The sequence below is a fragment of the Cottoperca gobio genome, chromosome 5, assembly GCF_900634415.1.
Source record: "Cottoperca gobio chromosome 5, fCotGob3.1, whole genome shotgun sequence".
In the NCBI taxonomy this organism is placed as follows: Eukaryota; Metazoa; Chordata; class Actinopteri; order Perciformes; family Bovichtidae; genus Cottoperca; species Cottoperca gobio.
In genome coordinates, this window is record NC_041359.1 from 3,413,191 (window position 1) to 3,432,500 (window position 19,310).

General features: G+C 39.1%; 1 protein-coding gene across 1 annotated transcript in view; it reads left to right on the forward strand.

Annotated features, from left to right (window-relative positions):
- The first annotated feature begins 11,982 nt into the window (after positions 1-11,982).
- The window catches only part of nucks1a (nuclear casein kinase and cyclin-dependent kinase substrate 1a), a 20,157-nt gene continuing 12,829 nt past the window's right edge, over positions 11,983-19,310 (forward strand). Inside the window, exons 1-3 of the mRNA XM_029432275.1 lie at positions 11,983-12,265; positions 16,901-16,950; positions 17,323-17,413. Of these exons, the coding sequence (XP_029288135.1) occupies positions 12,249-12,265; positions 16,901-16,950; positions 17,323-17,413 (158 nt within the window). The 5' untranslated portion in view covers positions 11,983-12,248. The remainder of the gene's footprint in view (positions 12,266-16,900; positions 16,951-17,322; positions 17,414-19,310) is intronic.

The window sequence follows — 19,310 nt, forward strand, 5'->3', positions numbered from 1 at the left end:
GATGCATCATATGGGGGGGTCTCCAGAGTGTGTATGAGATGCCCCTCAAGCATAGCTTCAATCAAGAGTGAAAATAAAACAAGAAAAGTATTATCTCTGGCTCCAATCTCTGGGAAAAAATGCTAAAGTAAGCTGTCAACTGCGCTTGATAACTTCTGAGAGTTGATAGGCGACGGGAGCGACAAAAGGTAGGGGCTTGAACAGCTGGTGACGTACCAGGAAATCCCCCGTAGACCAGACCATCTCATTTCGTAGACCGCTCAGTTCAGCCTTCGCGGCATACGGAGGACCCGGCCTCCAAAGACCGCGAAGGCTGCGTCCCCCGAAGGCGACACAGCCCCTGAATTGAGACACAGACCTTGTGTCTTTGTCTTTCTCCTCCAGCTGTGTCTCGTTCCCTTGATTAGTGTCTGTGTGTATATATCCCTGTCTGTCCTAGTGGTCCTGGTCTGTTCATCACCCATGTTAACTGATGCTACCTCGTGTCGTCCTGGTTTGTGTTTTCAGTTTACTTTTTACCTTGTTTTGTTGTGATGGCGAGATGAAGCTTCATGAAGCATTGAAGCTTTCCATCCAATTGGTTCACTCATGGGCCGAAGCTTCATGGTGCTTAATTTGCTGTCAAGTGGACAATAAATGTAAAACTGGCAGGGTGATTGTAATGGCATGGCTTAGGTGTGTGAAGCTTTGAATTTTATAAATGAATGAATGATGTTTATGATGCCAATACATAAATGATGGAATTATTAATATGGTGTCTGTCAATGGCGGGGTCAAAAGGGAAAGTGGAAACAAATTTGGGAGAAAGTTGCGATGTGAATGTGCTTGTTATTTGGTTTGTGACTGTGCTTATGTTACGTCAGCATAGATGAGGTGTTATTGTTGTATCCAAGTTATTTTGAACACAACAGACACTTCACCTTTTAAAATACCAGAAATGAGAAGAAAGACATTAGAACAAGGGGTAGCCTACGCTGTGTTGTCACATTTATTTACAGTATATTACGCTAGTTATTATTACTATGTGCATACCTTATTAGGTGAGATCAGCTCAAAATGTTCCCAGACAGGGGAAGATCTCCTCTTTTTTGCTGGTTCCATAGCAAAAAAAAGAAGCTTGAATAGATTGCAAACAAACACGCAATAAAGTACACAAATTGTGAGCGGGGATTAATTGCGGTTCGCTCCCCCTTATATTTTGAATCGCACGGCAAACCCGCGAACCTGTTCCTGAATCAGTCGCGTGGTACAGCAGGTTCGCGAGACTACAAACGTCATCACATACGTCATCAACACAAGCCTCGATACGTGCTTCACAAAGATCTTCCTAGATAACTCGACACACGCTTCGAAGCCTTGACACGGAAGGACACATCACTATTGTTTCGTATTGGGAAACCTTTTTTTAATAAAGCTTTCCTTTCGTTAAACCCTCTTGTCTGGCATCCTGCATTTGGGTCCTCCCCTGTACAACATTGTAACAAAATCTCAATTATTTTCTTGCGTTACCGCAGGGGTGGGGAACCACCGGCCTCTGGGCCATATATGGCCCCGCGAGACCATTTAATCCAGCCCTCGAGGTAATTCATAAACACACGCAAAAAATCAACTAGAAAAAAAGAAGCAATAGAATAAAACGGGTGAATGACTGTTTTTCCTGGCAAGGTCAGGGTCCTTGAACACAACACAGGCGGAATGTGTCATCACGTGGTCACGTCATGTCAATAAAGTTCATTAACATCAGCGAACGTAGCATGGCGAGTGTAAAACAGAGAAAGGTGGATGCAGAATGTTGCACTTTCCAGGAGAAATGGATGAACGATTATTTCTTTGTGGAAGAGAAAGACCAGTATGCCTAGTTGGACGCGCTTGCGGTCATGAAAAATAATCTCGAGCGTCATTACAGCACGAAACATGCCGAACTGCACGAGCTGAAAGGACGAGTGCGTTTGGAGAAAGTTAACGCTCTTTGGCGGAGTTTGGCCCAACAAGCAGTTCTCTCCAGAGTGTAACATACAAACATGGAAAGATATCTATCTTTCCATCTTTAGGTAGACCATACCTGTCAACCCTCCCATTTTTCCAAGGATTATCCCGTATTTTTCATTCTATCCCGCTGTCCTGCTGTTTAAATATTTTCCCTTAATTAACCCGTATTTTTAACCTTAAAAAAAAAAGGCCTAATTTTAAAAAGTGTACAGTGGCCTCCGATAGAGCAAGTGGCAGTATTATGTTTAACATGAGCTGAAAAACGTCATCCGCCAGTAAACACACAGAAGAAGAAAACAGGAACAATAACACAGAAGAAGAAAACAGGAACAATAACACAGAAGAAGACGAAAACATATGGATGAGAGTCACAGTGAACGGGAGATAGATGGAGACGCAGTTGTACCTGCCAAAAAAGTTAAAACTTTATGTAAGTACCAATGAGAGGAGACCTTCCCTTATTTAATAAAAAAGCAGAGTCGGGCAAACCCGTGCTTTTTGTAAAGTGTGCCATTCAGATGTTAGCATCGCACACGGCGAAATAAGTGATGTTCGCCAACTAGAAAAATCGTCCAAGCACAAGCACAAGCACGCCAAGAGGCACAAAAACATACACTGTCAATGACTTCATGTGTGACAAGAACTGTTTCGGAGACAAACCAAGTGACCAAAGCTGAGGGAAAGATGTCGATGCTTTGCGTCAAAAATAATGTAGCCTTCAGCTTCTTCGTTGATTTCAGTCGTAGTGTAGCGGACATGTTTAATTATTATTTTATTTTATTATTGTGTACTGCCACTTATTATTTTGCTGTAAAAAGATATATTTCCCCATTGTGGGACTAATAAAGGATTGCTGATTTCTGAAAAAGGTTCCCCACCCCTGCTTTACAGCAACAGAGACTAAATCAGTTTTGACTTTAAAGTTGTGGACAAACACTTGTACCATGTAGTGTTACAATACAGTAGACTAATCACAGAAATAAATGACAAAAGAAGAATTTGTTTACTCGCCCCACAGACAGATTCCATGGTGCATCACGTTATATTACATGAAAGCAACTGCTTGAATGTGTCCTTATGGATCACAAAAGGAACTTCAGAGTCAGATGGTGAACCATTTTTTATTTTTCACGCCATGTTTTTCCAGCCCCGGGTTGTTAAGTTACTTAACAAAGTTTCAGAGCTGTATCATCAGTTGTTGCTTAATTTACAAAAAAACTATTTACAGAAACACGTAAGCTTATAAAATACAATATATTGTTAAAGATTAAATCAGTGGCTCCCAGTGTATTTGGCTTCTGATCCCTTATGGAAAAAAAGTAACTGTTTCCTTGTCATGGTGCAGAAGTCTATGAGTTGTAAACGCTTCTACCAAAGTGTGATTTCCCCTCTTAACCTCAAAGATAGTGCCATTTAGAAAAACTCTCCAAGGCACAAAGAGGTCAAACTCCAATATTTCACAACAAAAAAGAAAAATAATTCTCCGGAGAACATCCAGGCTGCGAAGGACTTGTGAAGTAGCGACCAGATTTGATTTATAATTAGAATATGATCTTGAAAATGGTGTTTAACAGTGTACAATGATCTCCTATTTAGTTTCCAAATAAAGTATAGTTTGGTATAGTGTCTAAGTATATTATGTTTTGGGTCTAATACGGCATTATATCAGTTCCAGATAACAGCATCATTTAGGTGTATGGTGTCTAACTAAGGTATAACTGTGTTTACTATCTAGTAAAAAACATATTATTCGTAGTTTTGGTCTAATTTGATGCAAAATACGGCTTACTATGTCTAATTATTGTACTGTAAATAAAGCCACCAATTTGACAAACTAGTTTGTTATTAACCATTTCAGTTTCACCACAAAAACTAGATTTTGACACAGGGCTCCTTTAACAAGACATGGACTCAAAATCAGGTAAAATACAGATTTCATTGTGCTATAATGTTAGATCAAACAAATTTGCAATAGATTAAATTAACACAGATAGTGAACCTGGGAACCCTTAGGCTTTGCGATATACTGTGTTAATATACATCAACAACATACTTTAAGGACCACCAGAACAAAACATGACAAAAAAGGAGAACAAATTAATTGGCCAGTAAATATGTGTTATGCCACTGCCAGCAATATTGTCCAAAATAAATATTTTGCTTTCCTTTCATTGAGACACTGGGGATGGTGCTGTTGACTGAAATGAGTTTGCAGCCGCCTCTCCCAGTAACTCTCAGCACTAGGCAAGATTAGCTCCTCTGTGAGTTAACAGGGTTTCTTGCTACAAGCTACAAGAGGCCTATACCAGCCTATAACCCTAAGTGGCTTTGCACTGAGTTGTTAATGTTATGATGACTTTGTGTTTTGCGCAAAGTCAGTCCTTTTTCCTTACAAAATATTATTTTGGCTTCCCAACACATCCCGAGTGCTGTGTGTTTAAATTTCTCTGGAGCTTCGATGGTTTTATCTCCTCATTTGACCGGATTTCACCACATTCAGCACACTGTGCTTTGAGCTCAGCATCACCGCCTGCCATCATCAATCCTAATTGAATGAATTCAGGCTCATATTTCTTCACCACATGCTTTGGAGCTTTTACTGGCAGAGGGTTGTCTCCCATATAAAACAAAAAAGTGGCAAGACACATTTGTCTCTACCTGATGTGTCGTAATTGGAATCCCAATGTTCAAACATTACTTGTCATGTAATTTGTGACTTTGTATTTGACACTTCTTATTTATGCACATTCTTGAGTGCATTTAGATATTAACAAAACTAGCATTGTAAATTACCCAATAATTACATTTCTTATTGAATCCAACAATTTGGCAGTACCTCCACGGCACACTAGATGGCACTCTGACCAGCTAATTGTTGGGCCTGCTTCAAGAAATGTGTCAGAATTTAAAGAATAGTATTTTGTGTTAAAAAATATGAGCATTTGTAACATGTTGAGCATATGGATGGGATGAGTGAATTATGCAGTAGAAGTACTTTATGTTTTTATGGATGTGTTTCTACTGTATAATGGTACATGGAATCCAGAATTGGGGTGGAGAATACAAAGGTATATAATAATAATAATAATAATAATAATAATAATTATTATTATTATTATTATTATTATTATTAAGAAGAAGAAATAATAAGCTTTATTTGTATAGCACCTTTCATACAAGAATTGCAGCTTCACAGCAAAAACATAACAATTAGTACAAGATTAGAGAGAATAAGAGCATTTACAGTACAATAATCACAGTGTAGATGTAAATGAGTCTGAAGTACCATTATAGAAATAGCAGAATTAAAATAGTATAAAAATAGCAGAATTAAAATATTATAAAATAGCAGATAAAATAGCAGAATGATATGCTTGTAGTGTATACTTGCCCTCCACCACCAGTACTCAGATCCTTCACTTAATTATAGGTAACAATGCAAAGATGTAATAAATTGTGCATTCAAAATCTTTCATAAAAGTACAGTCCAGTATTATCTGTAAAAGTACTGGTTTTGCAAAACAAATGGCCCATGTGACAAAGTGTATGCACTGTTGCAGCTGGTTGAAGAGGAGCTAGTTTTTACTACTTTATTAATATTGTGTATTATTTTCTGTGTCCTACCTAGGGGTCAGGCCCCCCTCGGGAGGAAAGAAGAAGTTCTGCAACACAGATTTGTATACATTTCTAGACTTTACATGGGAAATCCTATTCTAACGACTCAAAGGAAGGAGACAAGCCAAAAAAGGTTGGGAACCACATTGGTTCAATCTTTAACAATGCTTTTATTTATTTGTATTTATGTATTGTGTTAAATACAGTATCACACCTGTCAAATATATTTATTGCAGTAAAAAGTCAAATATTTCCCTCTGAAATGTAGTAGAGTGGAAGTATAAAGTAGTCTATCATAAAATGGAAAGACGCGAGCAAGAATTCCAAAGTTGTACAGTGAGTGAAAGAACTAAAGTGCTTACTCTGCACCGCTGTCCTCAATCATCATCAACACAACACATGTGGGACAATAAGATGGTTGAAACCCTTTAAAAACTAAAACATACTCTTTGCCAGATGAAAAACATTTGCTGAACATTTGTTCACTCTGGTTGCTACATGAACATCTGGGTTAAATGCAGTCGTATTTGCAGGCCTTTGTCCCTGCTTCCTTGCAGTTGAACTAAAAAGACACAAGGTGGCAGTGTTACACAGGTGAGGAAACCTCTGGCCACTGATCAATGTCTGGCTGTCACTCAACATCTTATCACAAGTGTAAATCACATTTTGCACACCAACAGTGGGAAATTAAATGGAGATTTGAGTGAATAAAGATTGTCTTTGAATTTGATGCATGGACGCTGTGAGTTTTTTGCTACATGTCAATACATTGATGGTGCACACACTGAGTCATCAAACCCAGAGGCTGTGCTATAAACATGTCACTGAAGTTCAAGGATGTTATCTATTGTAGCAGGCTGAAGAATGCAGGACTCTGACTGAAGAATGATCCGGAGGGAACTGTGAAGCCATGAAGAGAGAGGCGAGTCACTTCCCTGGTTGCCATAGCAACATACCTGCTCCTCACTCCAGCATCCTCCCCGAACACAGAGACAGAAGTCTGTCTGATGTGGAAGAAGAGAGAGAGAGGGAGAGAGAGAGAGAGAGGGAGAGAGGGAGAGAGAGGGAGAGAGGGAGAGAGAGAGAGAGAGAGAGAGAGAGAGATGCAGGCATTTTAGTTTGTCAACCCCAGAATACTGAGCAATATCTCATATTCTGATCACACAGACATATATATATATATATATATGGGAATAACTCACATTCCGAACAAGCCCTCAGCAGCCTACAATGTGACAGAGCCCACTCAAACTCACCACCCAAGTGGGCGGACCTGGAATTCAAAAAGCCTAAAACCAAAGCCTCCAAACATCAACTGGAATTTTGATCAAATGTTGCAGAACTACATATTTTTTGATGAAAATGAAATAAATCACAATAAATACATTTCGATAGTGAATTTTCAAATATATTTTCAAAACAGATAAAAGCTAAAGGTAAATTTGCTTAGAGACATTTTGAAAGTGTGAAAAATGTTCGTGTCATGTTAGAAGGCTCGACAGTAATGGTTGCCAGGTTGCCATTGGCAACCATTTTGAGAAATTGGTAACCAATTCTTGGCCTTTGGTTGCCATCAGTGGCAGCCACTTTTTTAAATATAAAAGGGAGACACAGCAAAACAGGAACTCCAAAATAAATATTAGTGCTATTTAAATATTGTTTTAACAGTCAGAACCGGAACCAGACAAGGCGTCATGTGTTGGTGCGTTTACTCACATGTGCACAGGCATCTATTATAGAGACCATTTTAATAGAGCTTGTCACATTTTTATTATTAATCTGACGTATAACTGCAAAGTGTCTTAATTACTCAAAACATCAGGTGACTAAAAATCGCAACCATATTTTCAGCCACTTTTAAAAGTTAGTGTTGAGCCCTGTGTTGCCAGGCAAGTCCCGGATGCCCGGGGGAAATTGGTTTAAAGCAACAGAGTTGCACAGTTTTTTCATTGTATTTTTCCCCCCCAAAGGAAACAAGGCTAAGTCTTCAGCCAGCAGTGCTGCGCTGTACACTCATTATATACCTGACAACGTGCAAATGTAAAGTTTGAGGGTGTGATGGTGGAGATAAAAGTAACTAAAAGCATTAACCTCTGTATGGGGGACAACAGCTGCCAACTGTAGGCTTATTAATGGATTATAGTTATTGATACAATAATGTACGTGTCACTTTAATGTTGAATCTGATAAAGGTGAGGCTAATTCCAACTACTTCACAGAACTTAATCTATTATAATATATCATTTATTTATTTATTTATTTAATAAACTGAAACTGCAAAACAACTGACTAAATCTTTAAAATAAAATATAGTGCAATAAAAATAATATTTGCCTCTATCGTCACCTTCTTAAACTAATGGCCTAAGTCATATTTTGAGGAAAATGTTTTTTTTTGCCTAAATCATCTCTTCATGATGTGGCCACCTCTGGTAAAATTGCCTAGATCCTAACTGAAAAGACAATGCTGTTCCTACCCTGTTAGTATAACGGCCTATCTCAAGAGTGTGACTTAGGCCATAAAAAAATGGCCTACGTCACATTTTCTGTGACTTAGGCCATGTTACCAGCTTTACAAGATGGCAGCTGCTTCAAGAAGAAAGAAAAACTAAACGAGATAAATGAAGTTATTTCCATGGTTCAGGGCTCGTCCCCTATTGGTAAGTGATGATGTTTACTGTAATATAGGCTATAAATGTTGTGTAGTTATTTAGTGTTTTACTTTCACAAGTCATAGTTTAATTATGAAGCCTCCCAGTGGGTTACAGACTACTAAACAGCTGCTGTAGCTCCATGAAGCACGAACACATTTCCATCTGGGACAATACAAACTAATCTAATCTTTCAAAAAGTAACAATACTTTACAATTACTGCATAATTATAAAAAGTAATTTTTGCGTTTGTTGGCTTCAATTCTTAATATTTTGTCTCTTCAAACAATATTTCATCGACACTTATTGTCATCTTTCTTCGACATTGGGAATATCAACAGGCAGCTGCAACTGCTGGAGTGAGGGCCGTTGGGATGCAACGTTTCACACACATGTTCCATGAAGGAAATTATTCTGTATTCATTCCACGAAAAGATCAGTGTGACGAAGATGAAGCAAAGCAAGAGAAATCCAGCAACAAGGATTCTGCAAACAATGAGAAGTCCGTTTGGACAATGGACTTGCAAGCCGGGTTAGGGTTAGACCATCACACTACCACGTGAAGGTGGTCAAGCATGACGAATTCCTGAAGTGGAATGGCTCTTACTTCTTGAGCATGAGACCAGGAAAAAAAGCTGGAGATCCGACTGTACATCATTTGTAGGCTCTTCAGTTTAGCAGTGAAGGTAAGGTCCATTAAAATGTATCCTTCTCAGAGAACTCTGCGTAGGAAGCACTGCCACAGAGGTTACAGGTGCCAAATAAGCTGCTGGCATGGATCAGAATGTTTCCACACGCTCTGTCAATCAAGGAGAGGAGGTCCCAGGACCTTCAGTTCATGAAACATGTCAGGCCCGTCGAGTGTCATCAGTTCTTCGCCAATTTGCAACATAATTAGGCATCAATCAAGATGACTGAGAATGAAGGGGAGAAATAGTTTTAAATGGAAATACGTTAGTTACATTTTAAAAACCTAGCAAAGAAGAGCTGGAGGGAGACGTGAGGAGAGGCACAAACCTCCTCAGTGTTTGACTTACCTGCCCTTTGTTGGATTTAGCTAAGAGTGATTTAAGTTGTAACTTTTTAGTTTGCTTTGTTGAATTAAAGGGCCATCTACGGTCTCTGTGTGCTCCGCTAGCATTTTAAACTGTCTGTGGCGGACCCTTCCCCATGGTCTGTCACAGTAGTGGGAATAAAAGGAGAGCACTGTTTTGCCTAAGTCACTTTCTCCACAAGTAATCCGGCGGTTTAATATTGCCTAAATCACAATGCCATGTTCTTAAATTGGCCTAAGTAATTTAATCCTCTTATGTTACATGATTGACAGACAGTGTTATTTGTATGTCAATAGTCATATATTGTCATAACCTTTTTGTGTGAAATGATTAATAAATATCATATAGTCTATATTTGGTTCAGTTTTTTCTGTTTCCTGAACATTTTTAAAATGTGACAAAGGCCATTAGTTTAAGAAGGTGATGCTATAATGTAATGGAGTATAAGTCTAAAGTAGCACAATGTGTTAAAATGGAAATATTCATCTAAAGTAAACATGTAGGCCTACAGTGCTTGAGTAAATGTATTTAGTTACTTTCCACGATGGGCTATATCAGAGCTTTAGAAAAATACATGGACGTAATCACAACTAGTATGCTGCCGTGAACAGTATTTACCAGTCCAGTCAGGGACAGTAAATAAATACTGCATCGCTTTGAGTCTGGGGTCCTTCTCTTAGAGGAACTGAGTTTGGAGGAAATGTTTAAACAAGCTGCAGGTTCTTCAGACTTGTTAATGAGCTTAGAGCCAGTGATTGGGACCAATGGAAGACCAGGAAGCATGTGTACTAATTTGGGCAAACCGAATGTAAACTGTGCAGCATGATGACTACTCCATGTACTGTATGAGGAAAAGAAAACTTTGACACAATAGTAATTATGTCTGTATGACCAGCTAGAGGTTACCAGCAGCTTAATGTCATATACTGTACACACATTTGTGAAGAATATTAGAAAAGTGTTGAAACTCCACACACACATTTAAACACATGTGTAATGTATTCACTGAGATAAGATCCAGTTGGGGTGTAAATTTCTTTGTTCAGATTAGACATGTGAAATATTGATGCCATGATTATCCTGGCCAAAACAATTGCTATTCACAATATTATCTCAATAATCAAAATATGCTTAAATCTCTTAAAATGGCACTAAAACGTACTGGAATCAATGTACTTTACATTTTGATCAGAAAGATTATTTTTTAATGTTTGTATCACAGATAGGACGCCTGCACACTTACTCCAAGCCACAAAGGTTTATTATTTACTACATTTGTATCCTACTTTGAAACGTAGTCAAAAATAAAAATAACTTTTGTGGCATGTAGTAAGTGTGCAGGCGTTACCTTTTTCCTTATTGACACTGTTTTTCATGATGTGCGTATAAGTAATCTGCTTCATCACAGATGGACACACATCTTCTTTTAGTCAACTTTTTTAAAATGAAAAACAAACAATCAAACAGAAATAAGATATTCATAAATCATTAGGTCCCCTGAATAAATTAAGGATAATGAAATAGCAACATTGTGTTAGTCTGTTCTTTCTTACATGATCATTCCTGTATTTTTAAATCAGGCTATATTTTTCACTTCTCTGTACAGAGAGCTAGACAGCTTATTCAAGTCACTCGTGTGAGTATATTCACCATTATCCCGATAATGGAAATGCACCACCCTAGTTCAGATAGGCTCTATGATTTCAAGGGAAAGCTGCTACAGAGGGAATAGATTAATAAATAATGTGTTATTTGCAAGTTCATGTTTTGTTGATCCTCAATCCCATGTATTTTGGTTCTGGAGGCTGTGAATACTTGTACACACAAGATAATGAACACCCTCTTTTTTGCTGTGACAGCAAAACCAGCTGGTCACCATTTTAAGAACTAGGGTGGTGTACAGTACTGTATATATCAATACTAAAGTTATTAAACAAACTACTGTTCACCCATTAGTTCTCCCTTTCAAGCATTAAACCCAGGTCAGGAACAAGGTTGTTGATGAATGCAGTTGGTCTGGATTATCGTGGGTCAGTTTATAGGTCTGAAATTGATATAAGGTGAGGTCAGCAATGTAGCATGATTTGATGAAATTTGGCATTGTGAAATGAAGTTAAAGAATCTCATTACAGTATGAAGATTAAGAAATATGCCTAATTGTATGAAATCTATCAGAGAAACATACTGTATGACCTGAAACTGTAATTTGTAGCTTTACAGCTGTAATGCCATTGCAACAGTTTTGTACCTGCATCTCATGCTGCAGCAGTCTGCCAGGTGGGCAGAAGAAGGTTAGTCTCAGTATGAGTAATAGCACAGTCAATCTGATTCCTAAAATATATTAGATTAGATCATATATACATGATGTTTGTGCACGTTGTAATCTATACTTGTAATGTTGATTCATGGTATGTTGGGACCCACTGAATTCAATGTTTGCATCCAACCTGAGGGCCTCTTTTTGTTTTCTTAACAGTGCTAATTCAACCGAGCCTGCTAACGGAGGCGGGCAACTATATGCTAAAAGGGTTCTAACATGCAGCTGAAATATCCAATACAAAGGATATTCGTCGTTCAAATCAGCCAATGAGATGAGCGGAGTGCCGCGCTGCTCCTCTCAGAGCCCCGTAGGGGCGGTGCTTGTCCTAGAGGACCCACCCCTCAAGGCCGCGCGTTTGGTTGCACACTGGCTGCAGTTTCAGTTTGTTTTATTCACCATTTTGAGTAGCTGAAGGTAAAAAAAATTAAGAATATTTGCGTTTGGAGGACACGTCGCTGCCGTACTTTTATTTTCACGCGCTAGCTCGGTCGGTGGAGTTGTGCTCCAACCTCGCTCCCCTCGGTTTTTTGCAGAGCGGGAATCTATATTTCTTTTTTTCCCTGTGCTTTTTCTTCTCCCCCTTTCTTACATCCTTAACCTCTACAGTATTCCTGCAAAATGTCAAGACCAGTGAGGTAGGTGTGCTAAATCCGTCCTCTGCTGTCCGTAAGTTAATAACGCCACCATGCTGGCAAGCTTTGCCAATAACATGCACGTCTCAACCGTGCTGTGTTTTATGAGCTGGCAATTTGTTTATTTCATGAAAAAATAATGGGAATGTGTGCGTGTGTGCTTCCCTTCTTGTGTGTGCACCCTCTTTTCTAACATGGATCCCAGCGGTGTGGACCGTTCGCCATGTCTTGTGGAGATACACGCCGCCCGCCGCTGCGTGTCGTGTCTATCATGCTTTTAAACGAATCCATGATGTGCATTGTAGGCTGCTATGTAGGCCAAGCGGAAAATTAGGCGGTGTAATTTAACCAGCTACGTTTAACGGCTCACTTTATGCCAGGCCTGATAATATTTTTCCCTCTCACTGAGAATGAGAATATGGCTACCCATTCATCCAGGGGAGGCTCTAAAACGCTAACACCCCCCACCAGAAAGAAAAAAAACGACCGGAGGAGGTGGTGTTTGGCCTCGGGATTTGATCTTGTTGCCGCGCAGACTAGCCATGTCGATGCTGTAGTCCGTTTATATTGCATTAGGAACATTTATTTCGGATCAGAACAATATCAAATACTGCATTAGTCAACGAAATGTCGTTGTCGGAGGAATTGTGGAGAGCAGATCAACATTTCAGTGCAGGCAGTAAATTAACCCTGCTGGCTGATGTCAGAGGAAGGCGGAGAACTACAAAAGTCACCACACACCCACCCCCAATGCAAGATTCACCTCCGTCATTATAACGCAGGATGTGACTCCAAGCCCCTTTTTAATACGTCTATAAACGTAGCTTAACGTGATTAGAAGTCATTGATATACTATCAGCTCTAATTTAAAGTTGTCCCACCAAATCTCGCGGTTTCTCGGCATCAGAATGACTCATTGGTGGCATCTAAAAGGAATCTGTTCCTCGGAGCTGTTGGTTCTTTCTTTAAGCGGAAATGAGGTTTGACTAATACTTTATTTATAAAAATTAAGAGAGCGAGAGAAGGGAAGTCCTCAATGTTAATATATATTTTTCTGGACTCTCCCCTCGGATATCTCAAACACACCAGCAAGACACTGGTGACACACCAGTATTAGGTTTTTTTTGCTTTGCAATTTTCCTTTATTTGTTACATCTGTAGCCCCTTATTTAAAAAAAAAAACAATGCTTCTCCAATGTACACAGCCATTAAGGGCAATGATCTGTTGTGTTAACTTTGAATAAAGCACAACCTGCAGATTAAAGACACAACTTCTCTTTTAGATTTACTTTCATTCTACAGATTAAATTTTACTGCAGATTGAGTAAATTTGTGGTTATTGAGCAAAGAAAACAGGGTGGATGAACTGATTATCTCCACAAACATAAAATAAACTTAAACGCACATCATCTGCTGCATAAAAGGCCCAATTGTTCACACATAATGTAAATACAACATTAGAAGAGTACATTAGCACATCATTAGCTAGCGTCAGCACTTCTATGCTATGCTAGCTACTGAAGGTATACACATGCTGCTTTTGATGGACCTAGCATTAGCATTTACTCCCCAACGAATAGGCTGGACTGTACATGCACCGCTACATTCACAGCTATAGCGTTATTGCTGACTTAATACTTACCTTCACACACACATTCTGTCCTTTTCTCTCTCTCTCTCTCTCTCAACCACACTCGCTAAAATGTGAAGTCAATCAGATTAAACATGTACAAGGAGTTTGTTAAAGTACAGCACCTGTACAACGCAAAAAAAGATCATACAATTCAAAATGGCCGACTTCTGTTGGTTTTTAGAAAATAGCCCCAAGACAATATTTTAGGTCTAACTGTAATACACGAGCCTGGCAAATATGGTGAATCTAGGTGAAACGTACCCGCCACCGTTCAACAAAAATGACGAAGTTTCACTTTGAAGCATCATTCACCTCTTGCGGCCTTTCTGACCAAATTTCAGATGGATCTACTTAATTTGTGAGGAGTAGGTGGTGAAAGTACACAACCCGTAACTTCCTGTTGCCAGTAGGTGACGCTATGACCGAGTCAATATTGGCATGTACCGGGACGCTTATCCAGCATGATTTGGAGCAGATTGGAGAATGTACGGCTAAGTTACAACTACTTCCTATTTTATGGCGAATTGCTCAAAATGGATGCCATGGCAAGGGCGTTTCATAAAAATACCTGATTTGAATAACCTTTCATAGTTGAGATCTTTAGATGGTACTGACTAAATTTAAAGTTGATTGGAGGAAATCTGTAGGAGGAGTTTGTTAAAGTACAGCGGCCTCTAATGTTATAAAAATGCATTAAAATTAAAAATGGCCGACTTCCGGTTTGGTTTTATGATATACCTCCAATAGATTTTTTTGTACGTCTCCACCTGTTGCATATACCTTAAAGATTTCATACATGTAGGTGAAATGCACGGCAGGGGCTGCGTTCTAAGTGGCGCTGTTGAGTCATTTGGGCAATACCCATATGTTATGTACATTTTCACTGTTTGTGCCAAGTTTAATCGCGTTTTGGAGTATCCAAAGGCCCTCAAAAATGTGATTATATTAATGTATTCCAGATGAAAAGTGCTTTGAAATACACTGGTGTGAATCCTGGCTTTAACATTAGTTTTTGCTAATGACTCTGTTTGACATCCTGGATTAATCCTTCAAATGGATTTTGTAGACCCTTCTGTCTGCTTCTCTCTGAAACATTTTCAAAAAATGTATATTTCTTCAGAGAGTGCGGTTAGTGACCGTGTTGCTAGTTGTGACTGCTTGACGGAGTATGTCGGCTCATGTTGACCCTTGAGAAAGTTTTCTGAATCTGCTCTTTTAATTTCCATAATGTGATTTCACAGAGCAAGCATTGCAAGAAGAATGACATGTTCAGACAAATGCTGTAATATGTGTAAATAATCCAATTATTATTGAATTTTTTGGGAGTTATCTATAGTCATTTGCTTGTATTGCAAATAAGGGTGGGCGGTTTACAATATTAATCACTGTCCCCAGTGTATTTGGCAATACCTTCATTGTCGTGAACAACAAGCACACTGTGATTTGAGCACAAACTAAAAAAAGACAAATATCCATCACAAATTTACAGAGCCCAACATGACTTCTTCATATTGCTCATGTTCGTTACTATAAAGTGTTTATTTACTAAAGTACCGGTACCTAAAGCCACAGCCCATCAAACCAAAGCGTCGGCACATATGGAGCAGATCCCTTTACTTATCAGGATCAGGGAAACATAACTGAATTTGTGGGTCCTTTGAGCTTATAGTTTGGTATAGAGGTGTGATGACATGTGACCAAACACAAGACGGGCTGTTTTAACAAATGAACAAAAAAATCAAGATTAGGGCTCCTATGAACGACTATTTTGATAATCAATTATTTGTTGATTATTACTTTGATTAATTGATCCTCAATTAGATAATAAGTAGATTTATTTTAATGTAAACATTATTTAGTGATAAATCAATGTAGCGGTGCGCTAGCTTTATCAAACAATATCACAAAATGGAGAATAAACTTCGGAAGTTATTTGTCATTGATTAGTTTTTGCAACCCTAATTAGGATATAGATTTACTTGAGCAGAAACAATTAATCAATATACTGATCAACAGCGTTCATCAATAACTATCTTGAATAACCAATACCAAACAATAACTTCTTTCAGCTTCCCAACTGTAAGGGTTTTCTCTTTCTCTTTTTTCTTTTTGAAATGTAAACTAAACATCTTTAGAGTTTGGCCTGCTGGTCTGACAAAACAAAACCTTTAGGAAGACACTAACTTTGGGATCTGAAAAGCATTCTTAAACTATTTTCTAACATTTCTATAGCAGACAATTAATTGTTTATTTGATAAAAGACCACCTGGGTTGTATATTGATCTCCAGATTCACACATCATGCCTTGCACAGTTTGATAACTTACTATAATGGAACTGGTTGTGAAAACAATATGTTGCAATCTGATGTGAATGATAACGAGTTTAAAGCTTGGCGGGTGTCACTGACTACTTGTGTGTGTGTGTGTGTGTGTGTTGTAATCTAAGAACATGTAAAGGTTTTTGGCACTGTTCCCCTTCCTTACCACCACCACCACACACAAACACATACACTGGTATTTATTCTGGTTAGGATCCACAGACGCAACCCCTGTACGTGTAGATTATTTTATTTTACCGTTTAGTTTTCTTATAAAAGTGTTTGTCCCCTGTATGTAGAGCACGTTACATTGTGTTTGAAAGGTATTCACATAAATTGAATGAGGGATGATCTGTGGCTTTAACCTGCACCAACGCAGCTTCTAGAGGTGTGTGTTACCTGAACTATAGTTGGCTACTGTCATCTGAGGCTTCCCTCATACACTTTGCCAAATTAGCCTTGGAAACCGTAGAAGTATCCCAGTGTACAGTTCAGCTCCTCCAGCTGGAGGCTGTTTGTGGCTTCAACCAAATAATAAAGACATGCATTCACAGCTAACTTGTTGCTGTTGAATTGCTGGGCGTGGCCTATTATATCTTTGTTGCCCACCCCCTCCAGCACTCATTAACATGTCTAATAATGGCTGTGTGAACGTAATGTAATACAATGTGTATACTTCTTCACAGGAACAAGAAGGTGGTGAACTACTCACAATTCAACGAGTCTGATGATGCAGGTAAGAGATGCTTCAGATGTGTTTCAATATATGTGGTAGTAAGGGTGGGCCATATAGATCTAATGTATACTTTGTATGATATCTTACATGTTTTCCATGTCCCATGTATTTTAATACAATACATTTACTGGAAAGTCAATTGAGAATTAATGGATAAAATAAACGGGCGGTAATGTATGCTTTTGGCTAATCTATCAAATGAAACACCTGGCAGATCAAGGCTTGTTCTTATTCCATTCTCTATTGACTATCAGATAAAGAAATGCCAAGAGAGTGTTTCTTTGACCAAAAAGTATTAGTCTGTGTGATGGACGGTCCTTGTATGTGGATGCATGCGATTTGAAATATTAAAACCATGTCTTTTCTTTGTAGATGAGGAGTATGGTGAGAATAAGCCTAAGAAGGTGCGCGCTCCCCCTCGTGAGCCCAAGCACAAGCGCTCAAAGAACTCACAGGATGACAGGTATGGATTGGTGGACTGCAGTGCCTAACAGCTTCCTATAGCATGTTTAGTGCTACAAGTTTTCTGAAAAATGTGTTAATTTTATGGTTTTCTTCTTGAAGGCATGGTATATTCACACATCTTTCACTGATACATTTCAACACTGTGCCATGTACGCTTTAACCACTGTAAGACATTGACGCAGCGAGGAGCAGTATTTGGCCTTGAGGAAAACAGCAGCTTTTGTATGAGCAGGGAGGATGCAACCCACTACAGTCAGCACTGAGACACCAGGATATAGTAGGGCAGGTGCAACAAGCCTGGGTGGTTTTAGGCCTGGGTAGAAGGCAGCCTTTATGAGGTAGAGAGAAGAAGAAATGGGTAGTTGATCAAATGCATGTTTAGGAAGGGAGACAGCCAGGTGTGTTAAAGAGGTTTCAGGCGGAGCATGACTGGTGGGTGAGCTGAAAGAGTGCAGAGAGAAATGCACTCAGCTGGAGGACACTGTGGGGGAGGGAGGGGAGCTGCATTCGATCCATCATGGATGCAACTTGTTATGCACTAACTCTCTAAAATGTTATAGGGTTTTTCCCTGGGCTTGGGTCGGTCCTCTTTAGCCTTGCCCAAGCAGTGATGACATGCGTTTCCACTACAGCCTCAGAGTCCTCAGCGGCTAAACTCGTGTCTGTGCTGCAGACCACAGATTATGTTTTTAAAAGTCTCCCTTTGTTCAGCTCTCTGTACTTTTGTGACGTCTACCTGGCTCTATTGGCGATGCATATTTTTAGCAATTTCTTTACTCAATTGTCGCCCGCCTTAACGATATATAATCAATTAATCATTTATTTATGAAATACGTCAGACATTTTTGCATCGGAAAAGCCTTTTACCACTGCTTGACATATGCTCAACATATGTAGGCTACAGTAGGAGTGGAAAGAACAGATCACGTAAACACCAAGTTACTTGAATGATGAACTTAAAAACGAAACATAACGACGTTTAAAATTGTGTCTCTAATTAACAACTGGCCCAACAAAATGTGATATACATCACACAGAAAACAGCGTCATTAGAGAATACTAATTAGATTAGACTACATGCGTTGACAAATGGTTAACATTGACTTTAACAGCAAATAACATGTCAATCTCCCCACAACAGACTTCTGTCCGACTGGTTTTCTAAAAAACAATCTGCATACCTTATCTACATGATGGAGGGATGTGTTCACTGTAGCTACTGTTAGCCCCGTTTCTGGAAACAGCTGCTCAGCTGGAACGGATGTCACGGCTCACTCTGACTATCTGTCCAATTTACTGCCACCGCTAAAATGCATTTATAATCAGAATGGGGGAGTGGCACTTACACAGTTCATCACTGTTGTGTTGATTTTGTTGCAATTAGAGTGCTGCTGTCTGACACTCAGCTCTCAGCCAGCTGCGTTTGTTCAAGATGCTAGTTTAGAATGAGCATGAGCTGCAGATAGCTTCACCGCCACCAAACAACTACTCTGTTCATCAACGGGAGCAAAGCAAGGCACGCTGGAACTTGTTACTATCGTTGGGCATTGAGGTGCTTAGTTTGAGCGACTCTAAAGGTCACATACGTACCTTTTTAATTCACTCTCATTAAAACGTAGGCGGCTCCACCTAGTGCTGCAACAGCATACTACAACAAATGTACATTTTCTGAAAGTTATCTCGTCTTCTGTATTTTGGGGTAATGTAGTTTTAATCGGTTAAATTATTAACGCATTATTATTATTAACCGGTGTCTGTGGTTTGTAGTTTAAAATAATGCAGATTTCCGCCTTATTTTACGGTTTATAGTTTGCTTTCACAGCTGTGTTAAGTTACTGCTGGATGCAAACCCAACCTTTCCTGCTGTTGCTGCTTCACATTATAAACTTTCCACT